This window comes from Gopherus evgoodei, chromosome 9 (genome assembly GCF_007399415.2).
Source record: "Gopherus evgoodei ecotype Sinaloan lineage chromosome 9, rGopEvg1_v1.p, whole genome shotgun sequence".
In the NCBI taxonomy this organism is placed as follows: domain Eukaryota; kingdom Metazoa; phylum Chordata; order Testudines; family Testudinidae; genus Gopherus; species Gopherus evgoodei.
The window spans coordinates 49,842,671-49,857,786 of NC_044330.1; the positions used below are offsets into that span (position 1 = coordinate 49,842,671).

The following is a 15,116-nucleotide window of genomic DNA, read 5'->3' on the forward strand; positions in this document are numbered from 1 at the left end:
GAGCCGCGGGACCAGCGGACCCTCCGCAGGCATGCCGCCTAAAGCTGCCTGCCTGCCGCCCTCCCGGCGACCGGCAGAGCGCCCCCCATGGCATGCCACCCCAAGCATGCGCTTGGCGTGCTGGGGCCTGGAGCCGCCCCTGGAGGAGCGGGAAGTAGGCAGTTGCCATTTTTGCTGTGGCAACAGTGCAAGGAGGGAGCTTACTGACTCAAGAAGGAAGAAGGGACATACACCCTCATGGGAGGCTGCATCCGTCCATTTTAATAATGGCAGTAGTATCCACATGGGAAGTTCTCTCTAGTCCACACACATGCAAAACCAGGCCCCAAAAGAAAAATCAAAAAAGCAACATATACCTGTTGTAGAGGGACCCTTGCCCCTCAAGCAGTCACTTTCATGAACCTGGAACTATCTGAAGAGGTCTTGTCATCCCAGCATAGTATCCATGCAGTTTCCATTTCTTGTCTTCATCCCTAGTCTCACCTGGGGCCACAGACGTGGTGTTCTGCTCCACTAGATTCCTCAGTACCATCCAGAATTATCTCAGGCTCCGTCAGAGCTCCCAAAGAGAGTCCAATTTATTGTAAAATGGGCAGGCTTTTTTCCCTGCCCCAGACCTAGACTCAGAGACAGACTTTCAGCTCTTCTATTTTTCTTGCCAGAACCAGCAATGCCCTGCTCTCTAACATGTTTGTATCCTTGTTCTGACATCACTGTATTCTTAACAAGTTAAGCTGTAGCTGGTATACCCTCCTGCTCACAAGCGTCCAGCCATCTGCTTTGGGTCAGCTGGCAGCGTACTTGCCAAGTGCATTGTTCCAAGACATGATCACAGTTCCAACACGTCACTTTTCAGTGAGCACAAGTGGATGCTGGTGAGAAAGTAGCATGAAGTGGGATGTGTTTAGGTGAGGGGCTTCCGAAAAGCCTGACCTCCTATGCCAGATAGACAGAGTACTTAAGCAATGACTGGTGAGAGGACTGCTTACATAGCTGAGATTAAGCCAGCATTTCCCACTTATGCTGGGATTTCATCTAGTGAAACTGACACAGTGAGTGAAGACACTGTGGTTACCCTCATTCTGAGTAAGTCTGTTCCACCAGATGATGGTAGGAACACTCGTGCATCACAGACCGACGGAGACATCACCAGGCTGCTCTACATCTCAGCCATTGCCACGGAGGGATTAATGTTTTACACGAATTAGTGACCAACTAGTTTACAATGTAAACTATCAGCAATTAAATTTTTCACAATGGATATGGTGGCAAACACACCCACCTGAATACAGAGACTGATGTTTAGAGTTGCTGAGCAGGCTGACTTTCCAAAAGCAGTAGCTCAGATGTGCTAGCATTGAGGCACTACAATGTGACTTTAACAGCTGCTGCTTTCCTCATCTTCACTCATCTTTGTTCATATCCTTTGCCAGCCTAGCAAGCAGCTGTCTGCACTCAGTTGCTGCTGTCCTAGTCTACTCATGCCTCTTCCTACCCAGCATACTGCATCTGATAGTGTCCAGCTGCTGCCTACCCTTTGTTCACACCTTCTTGCATAGCAAGCTGCCAGAATTCCCTGGCACTTTTGAATTGAAAGTCACAGGTCCGAACAGTTGAGTGTTCAGTCTTGGTTGTGGAGACAACCGAAATCCCCTTTGATAAGTTATGGAGCCCTGCTCTGCCTGCTTGAGGCAGGAGGATAAGCATGACCCCTTTTAGGGGCAGAAAGGGCAGAAGAAAGCTCCCAGAAACAAGACAACTCCTTGCAACTGATCAACACCTGCAACGGCATCCTAAAAAAAGGACAGCTATAAGTATATTGGATGACACTGTTGCTCAAGTCAAAACTAATTTTTTAACTGCTAAATCATTAGGCTTCAGTTATCCTCAGTCAAAAGTAAAAACTGTTCCCATCCAGCTCAGAGCTGTGATAAGTGTATTAAATTGCATTAGACACAGGGTTTGGAATAGAGATCAACAAGCTTGCAGACATACTGGTTGACAAATATTTCAAAATAAATTACCAAAATAATTGAAACTGGCATGATTATATTGGGTTATTTTGACAAATAAAATATGCAGAATTTTAAAATATTGTGCACAGAATTAATTTTTTGGCACATAATTCCCCGTGAATAATGAGTTGCATTTTGTCATTCAGTTACACCATGCTTCATGCAACAGAGCCTGCCTACTTCTCTCCCCTGCTGATTGCCCTTCCACTACCACATAGCCTATCGCGCTATCTCAGGCTTAGAAGAAATCTTGTCCAGGTTAGAAGGAGGAAGGAAGATCTAACATAGCCCAATTCAGAGAAAGGATGCACCGGTAGTGTTCCAGATTGCTATTGCCTGGCTATGCAGCCCCACATTAGATACTTCTTTGCTGATTCTTACCTCACGGAAGCTGAGCTTGCCATCAAAATCCTCATCAACTTCCTTGATCATGTTTTTCAGGCCCAGATGGGTCTGAGGAGCTCCCAGCTTCTCCATCATCAGTTTCAGCTCCATTAGGTCTATATACCCATCCTTTCCAGAGTCATACCTGAGGGGATAGAGGGTAAAAGGTCAGCAATTGTCACACCCCCTGCTACACTGACAACACAGGGAATTTTCAAAGCTTAGTTTCACAACATAGGTAAGCGATAGTCTAATTACTGACACTCTAGGCAATGTGTTCTTAGCACATTCCTCTAGAGAATGAAGTATGAAAACACACACACACACACCCTGATCCACACAGGGATATGGTGACCAAACCAGCTGTTGAAATCTGCTAAATTTGGGGAAGTCACATGAGCCTTTGAAATTAGCTTCCTAGGATAAAAGCAGATTAGTCTGTAGGGAAAAATGCAGAAGTGACTTTGGAGCAACTGTGCCAGAAATATGAAGAGAGGAGGAGGGAGGAACCCACACCACCACCACCAGACTTTAGGCCCTTGCCCATTGGTAATGTAAACAAACACTTCACCATGCCTGCAAAATGTGTATCAATCCATGCATTCTCACAACTCAATGCTCTACACCATGCAAAAGTGTACGAGAGGATTCGAATCAATACTGTATGCCAGGCACGTACCAGAGAGCTACCCAAAGCCACGCCTAGAAGTGTCTATTCCAGCAAAGGTCTTTCACACTACTTTAGAATTTAAAAAAAAAAAAAATCAGGACTGTCACTCAACCAACAGGAAGCCAAAACACTCTGGCACAGCTATTTTACCATTTCAAGGGCTCCCTGTAACAGAGATGCTATATCATTTAAGAACACTGATTCTGTAATAAATTTTATGAACACTGTGTGTGACCTGGTCAATAAAATTACCGTATAGTAAGAGTTAAGACTTTTCTGTATGAATGTACTGAGCCAGCTTACTAGGTGACTATTGGGAAGACCATCAGGGAAACAACAGGAGAGCTATAGCTACACAACCTCTCAAATACTTGGGGGGCAATTACAGCACAGTGGCCTACTTTCAGGCTCCAACTGGAAGTTATACAGCTGTTTTGCCAGCATTGGGAACTAACAGATCAAAGGGCTATAAACAGTTCGGAAGTGGACTTATTCTCTGAGAAGAGAGGTCAAAGGACAGAATAAGATTTAAAGTGACACTCTAGTGCTGGGGAAAAGAGAGAACTGTTTTGTCAATGAAGGGAAGAGACTGGTCACCCAGACCTTAACAGTTTTGGGAGTCCATAGGAAGCTTAAACCTACCAGAAGCCTGATGGTTGTGGGAGATGGGGAGGCACCTGGTAAGGTAGACGTGTGTACACTCTGTTTATTTTTTTATAAGATCTTTTCTCTGAAACAGTTTTATTCAAAATACATACTTTGGTCATTCTCTTAACCACTGATCCTGGAGTGAACAGAACTGCAGGTATTGAAGAAAAAGTCAGGCCTACTGAGGTCATCATGGTTAGCACCGAGAGAGTGCAACTCAAGGCTTGGTCCGAGAGTTGAAGAATCACAGGATTCTTCCTCTAGAAAGGAGCTGGTTAGGGCCCCCTGATCCGAGAAGAGGTATACCACAAAGAGACCAGGAGGGAGGGGAGGAGCAGATAGCCCATGTAACAGAGTGGTCCCCTGCTCCTGCCCTGAAGGGCTAGAAACAGCCCAGGAGAGGGCTGTGGCTGGGGGAAGAAGCCTGGGCTGATTGGGGAAAGTAGGCTCAGCTGTGGCCATGCCCCAATCAGGCCCAGCTGGCCCCTATAAGAGGCTAGGAGCCAGAAGCCCAAGCAGTCTTCCTCTGCCTGTAGAGGGAGAATGGGCCTGGCTGCAGGGAGCTAAAGACAGAGAACCTGAGTGGAGCAGGGCTGGGGACAGGCTGAGGAGCTCCAGCCTGGAAAGCCCCAGGCTGTGGCCTCGTATTGGGCTAAAAGGTACTGGGGGTTGCAGAGGGCAGCCCAGGGGTAGGCCAAGACAGCAGGTCCAAACCCTCCTTGCCAGTGATGAGTAGGCTGATACTGCAGTCTGCCCCAGGGCCTGGGGCTAGACGATGACTGGCAGTAGCCTTATACTGAGCGAGGTGGGGATAGTGGGTTGGGGGTTCCCCAGGAAGGGAGACTCAGATTGTTTGGGTACTGCCAGGGAGCAGCACCCCAGTTAAAGGGGCACCGGGGTCCAGGGAGGGACACAGGTCCAGAGGACAGGCGGATCACCAGCCTGCAGAGGGCGCTCCGGCGCTGAATCGAGCTAATTCCCAGAACAGACCAGCAGGAGGCGCCACAGGGGTGAGTCTGCATGTCTACAGCACAGTAACTGTGACACTCACTAATGGGGGGCCAGTAGGAACTTTTAGGGTGAGGAGAGAGGTGAGATTCTGCTCCTTATGCAGAATACAGGATCACTTTAGGAATGCACAGGGATCCAGAAATGGGAGTCTGCTGCAGGGTATCTGGCAAGTTAAAGGAAAGAAGTATGGGGCAATCTATTGACTTTCAAAGGTCTGTCATAAACAGATTGAAGGTAGCAGCTGTGGGCAATAAACTGAAGACAAGCAGCTCTTGGTGCAGACACAGACTGCTGTGGGCTAAACTGTTACTTCCTAGATTCTGAAACAGAAGAAAGCCCTTCACTGTTAAATTTCACATCAGCAAAACTGCCGTTAATCATAAGTCAGCAGATATCCCAGTTAAGAAGGAAGCAGCAAGATGAAATCTAAGACATTACATGGACATACTATGCTGGTCGGATCTTTAAATTAAAAAAAAAAAAGTTGATTTTCTGGCAGCATGTGCTACGCCAAGTCTTTTACAGTAGTGCCTTTTCGTGCTTTGCTGTGGGCTTCAGGCATGTGCTCATAGGGCTTTTACTCTTCCTTTAAAGGGGAACAGCACTGAGGAGTCTTCAGTGGTAGAAGCCAATGGATTTAAAGTGTTAATATATGAACATACGACTTTTGATAATTGAAGTGACTTAGGATCAGACAGATTCCCCACTGGTCTTCTTCCTTATACCTAGAGGTCCACATTTACTCCAGGAGAGAGGGAGAGGAGAAGAAAGTGCATTGTAATTAAGGCAAAAGGGGTGATGAGTGAATTGGAGCTGAGAAACCAAAGAAAGGAGCTCTAATGCTGAATGAATAAGGAAAGGATCTCTGCCAGTTGCAGCACTGGCTGGCTGACAAGAGCACAGCATCACTCTGAACAGGGATTCAGTGTGTAACTTAGATAAGAAACCACAGCAGAATGGCAGGAGCTGGGTTAGTTTCCCAAGTGGAAGGAAGGGGAGCGGAGGGAGAAGTCTGACTGAGGGCAAGCAACACTACTGTACATCCCATTTTTTTCTTTTACCCTATACTCTTCCCCATAATCCATTCTCAGCTTCACTCCCTTCAAACATTTCAGAATTCTTAAGTTTGTTCAATACTTTTGATGGCTTCAGAAAGAAAGTCTCAGTGACAACTTTTAAGCTTTCCTCTTTGGTCAGAGCAAGTCAAATCTTCCCATCCTTCATGTTTCACTCACCATGAGTTACGTTAAAACAAAAAATAGCCTTCCCAGACTTTAAGAGCAACATAATCACAGTTCCCTTAGAAGAAGCTCAGTCCAATTAAGAAACTTACATAATTAGAAAAGAAGCTGCATTAGAAATGAGCATGAACAAAGCTGCTGGTCTCTCAGCTGTTGCATGGAGTGAGCAGAGTGAGGTGGAGGTACAATCAGTACTGTCCTCCCACCCACAAGAATGAATACACACAGGGGAAAATGGAGAATGCTGCTTCTCCAATGGTTGGGATGGCTTCAAAGTTTGTCAGAACACTAAGTGCCAGGGGCTGCTATGGAGCTTTCCTCCTTTTCCCATTGTGGATCCAGGGATGGCACCCTAAAAGGAATCCCCAGCGCCCTCCCCTTTTCCAGCAGCTTAAAAGGGGGAGGAGGAGGAGGAAAGTTGGCTTGGCTTCTTGCTTGACCATCACTCTTGGCTAGTGCCCCTTCCACCAAAAAAAGCTTTTAGATTGGTCTATGGCCAGTAGATTTAGGGTAAAATTTCCAGAAGCACCTAGTTACTTCAGAGCCTAAGTCACTTTTGAAAGTTTTATGCATAGTTTCCTGGCTATTATACACGTGATAAAGTTTCCACCTGCCTGGTAGTGGGTGCATGGATGGGGGCATATGATTGGTGGTGAGTGGATGCACTGGGGCTTTGCTGGTTGAAGGAAGGAGGCATGAAGGAAAATGCTGATGGGGAAGTATGGGGGTTATGTGATAATGACCAAACAGAAAGTGTCACTTTCTTCCAATGCTGAAGAAGGAATTGATTGGAATAAAGGCAAGTGTATGATCCCTGAATCCCTCCCATGTTTGCTTCGCAGCAGAACCTTCCTCAAGCTCCCTCCTCACGCGTTTCCTGTCCAGATCTTATGAGAAAAAGAAAGTACATGAATCCACAGAGGTATACAGAGCTTTTTGGGAAAGGGGGCAGAAACAGAAGAAAAATAGGGAAATTGATATGGGGACTGGGGGGGGAGGAGAGAGAGAGTAAACAGACATGACAACTTAGGAAAAAAGCTACAGTATGGTTCATTGCTAAAAAAATGGAGTGGGGACAGGAAGTTTACTAATTTAACTAAATAAATATTTTCTAGTGTATTACCTGCCTTAGTATTAAGTTGTATTTTAAAAAGTGGCACAGCAATTTGATTGATATGGTAACAAAATATAGTATCCAATGGTTATTCTTTTTAAGCGCAAGGAGAGGAGGAGCATTAAGTGGCAAGGGGTCTGGTATTTCTCTGTGGCTAGAAAAAAGCATGATATGTTTTTCAAGCCCTGACCAGAGCATCCAGTGCTGTCTCCATGACATGTATATCAGAAGACTGACTAGAAATAGGACTGGAATGAATATTTCCCATCTGGATTCCTGACATAGGACACATCACCTTTTAAAGAGGTGTCCGTTAATTCCAAGCTGAAGCAGAAGGACACATGCCTAGAGTTCCTCCACTCCTCATAAAAGTGATGGACTGTGTGCAGATTCCCTAAAAGGCATGGGATGATCTCACTCTTCAGACAACTCATTTAGCATTAGCAAATCATCTGCTGTTAGACAACATGCAAGACTCTACAGTGTTCTTCCTGCCAGGTCTGTAAATATCACTACAAAAGGGAGTCGACATATCACACTCAGTAACCTTTGCTGCTGAATGAAACATTTGTTTCCAGATTGGGGTCTTTATCCTTAGCTGGAAGGCATTTCCCAGTTTAATGAGTGCACCTGTGGTGATAGGGAATACAGTAAGTCAGCATTGGCATCCCTGATTATCATTCACACGACTCCTTAAAATGTAGGTTATATAGCTACAAAAGAAACCGATATACTATACATCTTGTATTGTATGCTCACTTCAGCATCATTTTAGTCTAAAAATTAGACATCCCACTACCAAAAACTCAGTTTGATTCTGGCTTCTTATTCCATGATATTAGGAGGTTAGTTTGCCAGCTATAACTGCTGCCTCTTCGTATGACAGCACTCATTTGACCCCTCAGCATGCTAAGCCAGCCTTACAGTAGAAGGACTAGTCCTGAAGGGGTTAACCAACTGTACTTGGGTCCTGGAACCATCAGGCACAGCTTCATGACTCCGTCTTTCCAGCAAACAGGCAGCACAAAGCCGGGATTGTGAGAAATTAGGTCTTGTCGGTAGTAGGCTGAGATGGCAAAGTGACATTGTACCAGTAGCACAATAGGTGTTCAGTTTGCAGAGCCAGGTCCAGCCTTCAGAGCAGGGCTTTCTAAAACAGTTTAACCTCTGGATTTTCTGTAACCACTCTGCTCTCATTTCACTGAGAGTGAGGCAGGGGATAACAGCAGCTCAGGAATACAATATCAGAAAGCATTCCTGCTTACAGAGCCCTCTGAGAGCCAGCTCTGAAACACAGGAATGGTTACGAACTGTACAGTGGATTTGATAGCTGGAAAGACCCCTTCCCCAGATGGATGAGGAGTGGGGGTAGGGAAGAGGACTTGTTCTTCCAAACTTGAAAACTCGTTACACATCCTGCAGAATGAAAATTACATCCTGTGAATCCTGGACTACAAACATACCACCCACCTAAACAGGCTTAAGATATTATTATATCTTGGTAAGGTTACTCCAGTACTTCAGAGCCACATGGCCATGCTATTTGAGAGAGACACGTTTGTATGATTCAGCAGAGATGCATGCATCCTTGTGTTCCACTGAGGCCTCTGGTGCTGCAACTAGCCTTGTGGGCACAAGTACTCAAAGTGTTAACAGGAAATACAACCCACGCAGCCACAGATGCATCTTTGTTCAGCTTGATGAAATCAGCCTTTTGAAACTGATAGTTAGAGCCCTGCATGCTTCTTGGCCCTGCTGCAGCCCCATTTTGTATGCCACCGGCCCTTGTGGAATCTCCCCTACAGGGACTTCATCTAAGGGCTTGTCTACATCAGAAAGTTGCAGCGCTGGTGAGGGAGTTACAGCGCTGCAACTTAGGAGGTGTACACATCTGCAGGGCACCACCAGCGCTGCAACTCCCTGTTTGCAGCGCTGGCCGTACTCCCGTTTTGTCTCGGGTGTAGAGGATCCAGCGCTGGTGATCAAGCGCTGGTAATCAAGTATAGACACTTACCAGCGCTTTTCTTGACCTCCGTGGAATAAGCAGGTATCCCAGCATACCTGAGGAAGCCTCTGGTAATCAAGCTGGTCTCCTTCCCCGGCTTGCTCTCGCGTTCCCCGAACCCCGAGCAAGCAGGTCTCCTTCCCTGCGGTTTGCAGGGTGGTTCGGGGAACGCGAGAGCAAACCGCGGCGAAGCTGGTCTCCTTTCCCGGTTTGCTCTCTCGTTCCCCGAACCCCCGAGCAAGCAGGTCTCCTTCCCTGCGGTTTGCAGGGTGGTTCGGGGAACGCAAGAGCAAACCGCGGCGAAGCTGGTCTCCTTTCCCGGTTTGCTCTCTCGTTCCCCGAACCCCCGAGCAAGCAGGTCTCCTTCCCTGCGGTTTGCAGGGTGGTTCGGGGAACGCGAGAGCAAACCGCGGCGAAGCTGGTCTCCTTTCCCGGTTTGCTCTCGCGTTCCCCGAACCCCCCTTGAAGCCGCCCAACAGCGCTGCAGTGTGGCCACATCTAACACCACTTGCAGCGCTGGTTGCTGTAAGTGTGGCCACTCTGCAGCGCTGGCCCTATACAGCTGTACTAATACAGCTGTAACAACCAGCGCTGCAAAATTTTAGATGTAGACATGGCCTAAGCTCCTTCCGGATCCCTAAAACTCTCATACCAATTTTACTGCAAATTGAGTGGTGGAGCAGCCATCCACCATCTACAGAGCATTGGAGGAAGCTAGTCAATTGAGTGCCACATTGAGGAGCAGCAAAGTGGAGGTGCAGGAGAACAAGTGGGTCCTGGAGTACCTTAGAGGCAAGTGTATTTACTTGGGCATATGGAGGGGAGAGAAGAAGCTATATCAGCTAGAGTGCCTGTTCTTTCAGAGCTCATGTTTGTGGGAGATGGTGATGAGGCAGTGCCCAGACACCCAGGTATTTTTAGAAGAGGAGTGGTGCCATGGAGGGACAATTTCAGAACTCACTTGTATACAGAGTTGTATTTTTCATTATAGGTTGAGCCATTTGTTAATCTTGCCGGTCCCACTGGGAGCACTCAGACCCGCAGGCAACTGATAAGCAAATCCTGCATAGTGTGCATTTGTACTGTACCAGTACAGACTCACAGCAGTGGAATGCACAATAGATAGCCTTGCTCAGAGCAAGTGCCATCCCACTGGTGTACTTGACACTCATGCATTTCCACAAGCCCTTGTGCTGACTGTTACAGACATGGGACGTTTGTGACAATGGCAGCAGTGCTAGAGTTCCATACTGTAGATAAGCTGTGGGGCAGGAGCAATGACAAGTTCTGTATCTGATTTTTGCCAGTGTAGATGCACCTGTATGGCTACACTACTCTTGCCACTTCCTCTGCTAGTCCCAGCAGGGAGACTGTAGTTCAGACAAAGCAACCAGTAGAGTCAGAGTGGAGGCCTATCAGAAAGAACAACAGATTAGCAGGGAACAAGTGCTACTCCCATGTGGGCAATTTGATGGTGGCAAAGGGAAGTAAAGGAGGAAGGAGTAAGAGTTGAGGGGTGAGAAGAGATGAAAGAAGTCTCCTATACTGAGGAAGTTTCTTATTTAGTATTGGGAGGGCAAAAGATATGCTACAGAGCCATGAGATAATTCCCACTGCAGGGCTGAGTGTTTCTATTTACAACACGCAAAAAGAGTTTAAAACTAAATCCTTATCAGTTTAGCACTCCAGGAGCAGGTTTAATTGACATGTGGTAAGAATGCTGGAGCCTTGACATTTTCCGCTTCTACTAGGGTTAGATGAAACAATGGGCATTTTCCCCCCAAATTTCCCTGGTGGAGACATGGCACGGATGACAGAGGATGAAGTTCAGTTCTCAGATTCATGTCTCTACGCTGTAGCGCTGGGCTGCCATTTGCCCAGGCTAGAAGATTGTGCCAAGGTGAGCTGTAAGGCTTAGACTCTCCAGAGAGTTTGTAAGAGTCCAGGAGGAATCGATTATAATGGTTAAAATAGTATTCTCATATTGTTAAAATAAAAAGCTAATTAGGTTACAGATTATAATTAGTCTGAGCTGCAGACTTCCTGGTCCCTCTGCCAGGGGAGCATACAATAGTTTTTGCAGTCACCAGAGGCCTTGTCTACACTAGCACTGGTTGGTAAGGGGTAAGTTTACAGTAAACAAGCCCTGTAGCTCCCACTGCTAAAATGGCTATGAACAATTTTGGATGACATAGGGTTCCCACCACTGTCACCCTTAGCAACAGGAAATTATAGTGGGAAAAAATTCAAGCATTGACACCCTAGGGGAAAGGGAAGGGAATGGGTGTTTGTTATTATATAACCTGCAACTGTGAGTTTCCTCCCAAGGGACATGAGAGTCTGAACAAAACCGAGTCACAACTGGGCAAGCATTAAAGACAGTTCTCTCTAGACTAGAGCCCCCCCAAAACCAGAATCATTTTGCACCTAAGTTCAGGTCAGTGTACACCAGTGATACTCAGACCGAGGCTCTTGATCCGCAAGTGGCTCTTTAATGCGCCTCCTGTGGCTCTTTGCAGCCCATGATATTAAAACACTAATTTAATTAACAGCCAATCAGGATGCTTTTACTATATAATTAACCAATTGTCATTGATAAAATAATACCTGGCCAGTCATTTTGCTGTGAGATTTATATAAACTAAATATTTTCCCCCATCATACTGTTTAAATATGAATACACAGTACAATAGTAAATAGAACCATGAAGTCACACTACTGTGGCTCTTTTGGGTAATGTTGCTTGTTAATTTGGCTCCTGAACCACTGAGGTTTCAGTATCACTGGTATACACCCTCTTCCCTTCACTTCCAGGGTCTTCCACCACCTGGGTTTAACTCAGGGCTCCTGTCTGTCCCACAGTGAACCTACACTTGAGCCATACGGTACTCAAATCATAGGAGCAGGGCCCTGAAGTTTAGGAGAATCTGCTTTTAACTACATTTGTTTAAGGAGTTTCACCTGCCAGAGGCAGCAACAGAAGCCACAGTCACGGGTGAATTCCACACAAATAAAGTTGCAGAGTGAAGCATTAAGAAGTTAGGAAGTCCCAGAATTAAGGTACTCATTGTTGACATTAATAGTGTTTGCTACAACTAAAATCTGGGGAAATCATAACTAGAGGAAACACCATTATGTCAATACTGCAGGTGCCCTTACCATGACTCATTATGGACTGGATAGACTATAGGTCTAATCTAGTATGTCAGTCCCATGTTCCTATATTAGCATTAAAATAAACCTCCTGGCCTTCTTTATGTAGCAAAAAAGCAAACTCATTTTCCCTACTTTGCAGGTCACATTTGAGAAGAGAGACCATGCGGCCTAACTTCTACTAGGGTTTTGGCAAAGAGAAATTAACATTCAGCTGGGATTGTCTTCATGATACATGAAATATTTTCCACCTAAATTTAACAGATTAATATTCAAATACAAATTCTACATTTCACACTTACACCGAATCTCTATTTAATGGAATCATTGTTTTAAACAGCCTATATTTCAGCTCTCCAAGTTTTAACTTTTTTTAATACTGTTCCTTTGCTTATCCTGACATAGGAAGCATCCACCTACATTTCAGTTTGTCAGAGAGTTACAGCTGCTCATTATCCGTGTCTTGGATTCTCCAGTCCATGTGGATGGCAGGGCAGTTAAAACATGCACAACATTGACTTTAAAGTTGTTCAGTTGTATGGGCTGCCCTCCCTCATCTCTAGGAGATCAAGATACTCAGATTTTCCACTGTAAACCCCACACACGTTATCCTGTAGTATATGCAGAACCAGAACCTGCAAAAGCAAAATCAGGCGAGGCGGCGATAGCAGCGGGGTGATGAGAGTGACGAGGACATGGACACAGTCTTCTCTCAAAGTACGGGCCCTGGCAATGTGGACATTATGGTGTTAATGGGGCAGGTTCATGCCATGGAATGCTGACTCTGGGACCGCATAGTGTTGCATGTCTGGGACTATTCCCACTGGCTGCAAAAAACTTTCGCATGCGTAAGGGCACTTTCATGGAACTTTGATGTGCTTTCCCCTGCCCTGAAGCGCAAGAATACCAAGATGAGAGCAGCCCTCACAGTTCACAAGCAAGGGGCGATAGCCCTGTGGAAGCTTGCAATGCCAGATAGCTACCAGTCAGTCGGGCATCAATTTGGAGTGGGCAATCTACTGTGGGGGCTGCTGTGATCCAAGTAGCCAACTCAATCAAAGAGCTGCTGATATCAAGGGTAGTGACTCTGGAAAATGTGCCAGTCATAGTGGATGGCTTTGCTGCAATGGGATTCCCTAACTGTGGTGGGGCGATAGATGAAACCCATATCTCTATCTTGGCACTGGAGCACCAAGGCAGCAAGTACATAAACCGAAAGGGGTACTTTTCAATGGTGCTGCAAGCACTGGTGGATCACAAGGGATGTTTCACCAACATCAACGTGGGATGGCCGGGAAAGGTACATGACTCTTGCATCTTCAGTAACTCTGGTCTGTTTCAAAAGCTGCAGCAAAGGACTTTCTTCCCAGACCAGAAAAAAAAGCAGTTGGGGATGGTGAAATGCTTAGTTATCCTTGGGGACCCAGCCTACCCCTTAATGCCATGGCTCATGAAGCCATACACAGGCAGCCTGAACAGTAGTCAGGAGCTGTTCAACTATAGGCTAAGCAAGTGCAGAATGGTGGTAAAATGTGCATTTGGACAGTTAAAAGCGCCCTGACACAGTTTACTGACTCGGATAGACCTCAGTGAAACCAATATTCCCATTGTTATTACTGCTTGCTGTGCTCCATAATATCTGTGAGAAGTTTATGGCCGGGTGCGAGGTTGAGGCAAATCGCCTGACAGCTGATTACACGCAGCCAGAGGCCAGGGTGGTTAGCAGAGTACAGGAGGGCGCACTGCACATCAGAGAAGCTTTGAAAACCAGTTTCATGACTGGTCAGGCTACGGTGTGAAAGTTCTGTTTGTTTCTCCTTGATGAACCCCCGCTTTGGTTCACTCTACCTCCCTGTAAGCTAGCCACCCTCCCCTCCCCCCTTCAATCACCGCTTGCAGAGGCAATAAAGTCATTGTTGCAAAGGCTTTGGGAGTACATCCAGGAGAGTTTTATGGAGATGTCCCTGGAGGATTTCCACTCCATCCCCAGACACGTTAACAAACGTTTCCAATAGCTGTACTGGCCTTGAATGCCAGGGCAAATAAATAATTAAACACGCTGCTTTTAAACCATGTATAATGTTTACAAAAGGTACTCACCAGAGGTCCCTTCTCTGCCTGGTGGGTCCAGGAGGCAGCCTTGGGTGGGTTCGGGGGGGTACTGACTCCAGGTCTAGAGTGAGAAAGAGTTCCTGGCTGTCGGGGAAAATGGTTTTTCCACTTGCTTGCTGTGAGCTATCTTCCTCATCCCCAAAACCCGCATCCCTGTTGCGTGCTACTCCACTGACGGAGTCAAATAACAGGGCTGGGGTAGTGATCGCTGCACCTCCTAGAATGGCATGCAGCACATCACAGAAGCGGCATCTCTGGGGCTCTGACCTGGAGTGGCCATTTGCCTCTCTGGTTTTTTGGTAGGCTTCATGCAGCACTGCTGCGGGCCCCTGTTATAACCTCTGTCCTTCGTGCCCTTGGAGATTTTTTCAAATGTTTGGGCATTTTGTCTTTTGGAACAGAGTTTTGATAGCACAGACTCATCTCCTCATACAGCAATCAGATCCTGTACCTTCCATTCGGTCCATGCTGGAGCTCTTTTATGATTCTGGGACTCCATCATGGTCACCTTTGATGAGATCTGCACTCACCTGCAGATTGCCATGCTGGCCAAACAGGTAATGAGATTCAAAAGTTCATGGGCTTTTTCCTGTTTACCTGGCCAGTGCATCTGAGTTGAGAGAGCTGTCCAGAGAGGTCACAATGGAGCACTCTGGGATAGCTTCGAGAGGCCAATACCGTGGAATTGTGACCACACTATCTCAAATTCAACCCAGCAAGGTCAATTTCAGCACTAATCCACTTGTTGGGGGAAGAAGTACAG

The 15,116-nt window shown here is 46.4% G+C and overlaps 1 protein-coding gene across 1 annotated transcript in view; it reads right to left on the reverse strand.

The window, feature by feature from the left end:
* EFHD1 (EF-hand domain family member D1) overlaps window positions 1–15,116 on the reverse strand; it is a 46,374-nt gene that overhangs the window by 14,660 nt on the left and 16,598 nt on the right. Inside the window, exon 2 of the mRNA XM_030576343.1 lies at window positions 2,397–2,544. Coding sequence (XP_030432203.1) covers window positions 2,397–2,544 — 148 coding nt within the window. The remainder of the gene's footprint in view (window positions 1–2,396; window positions 2,545–15,116) is intronic.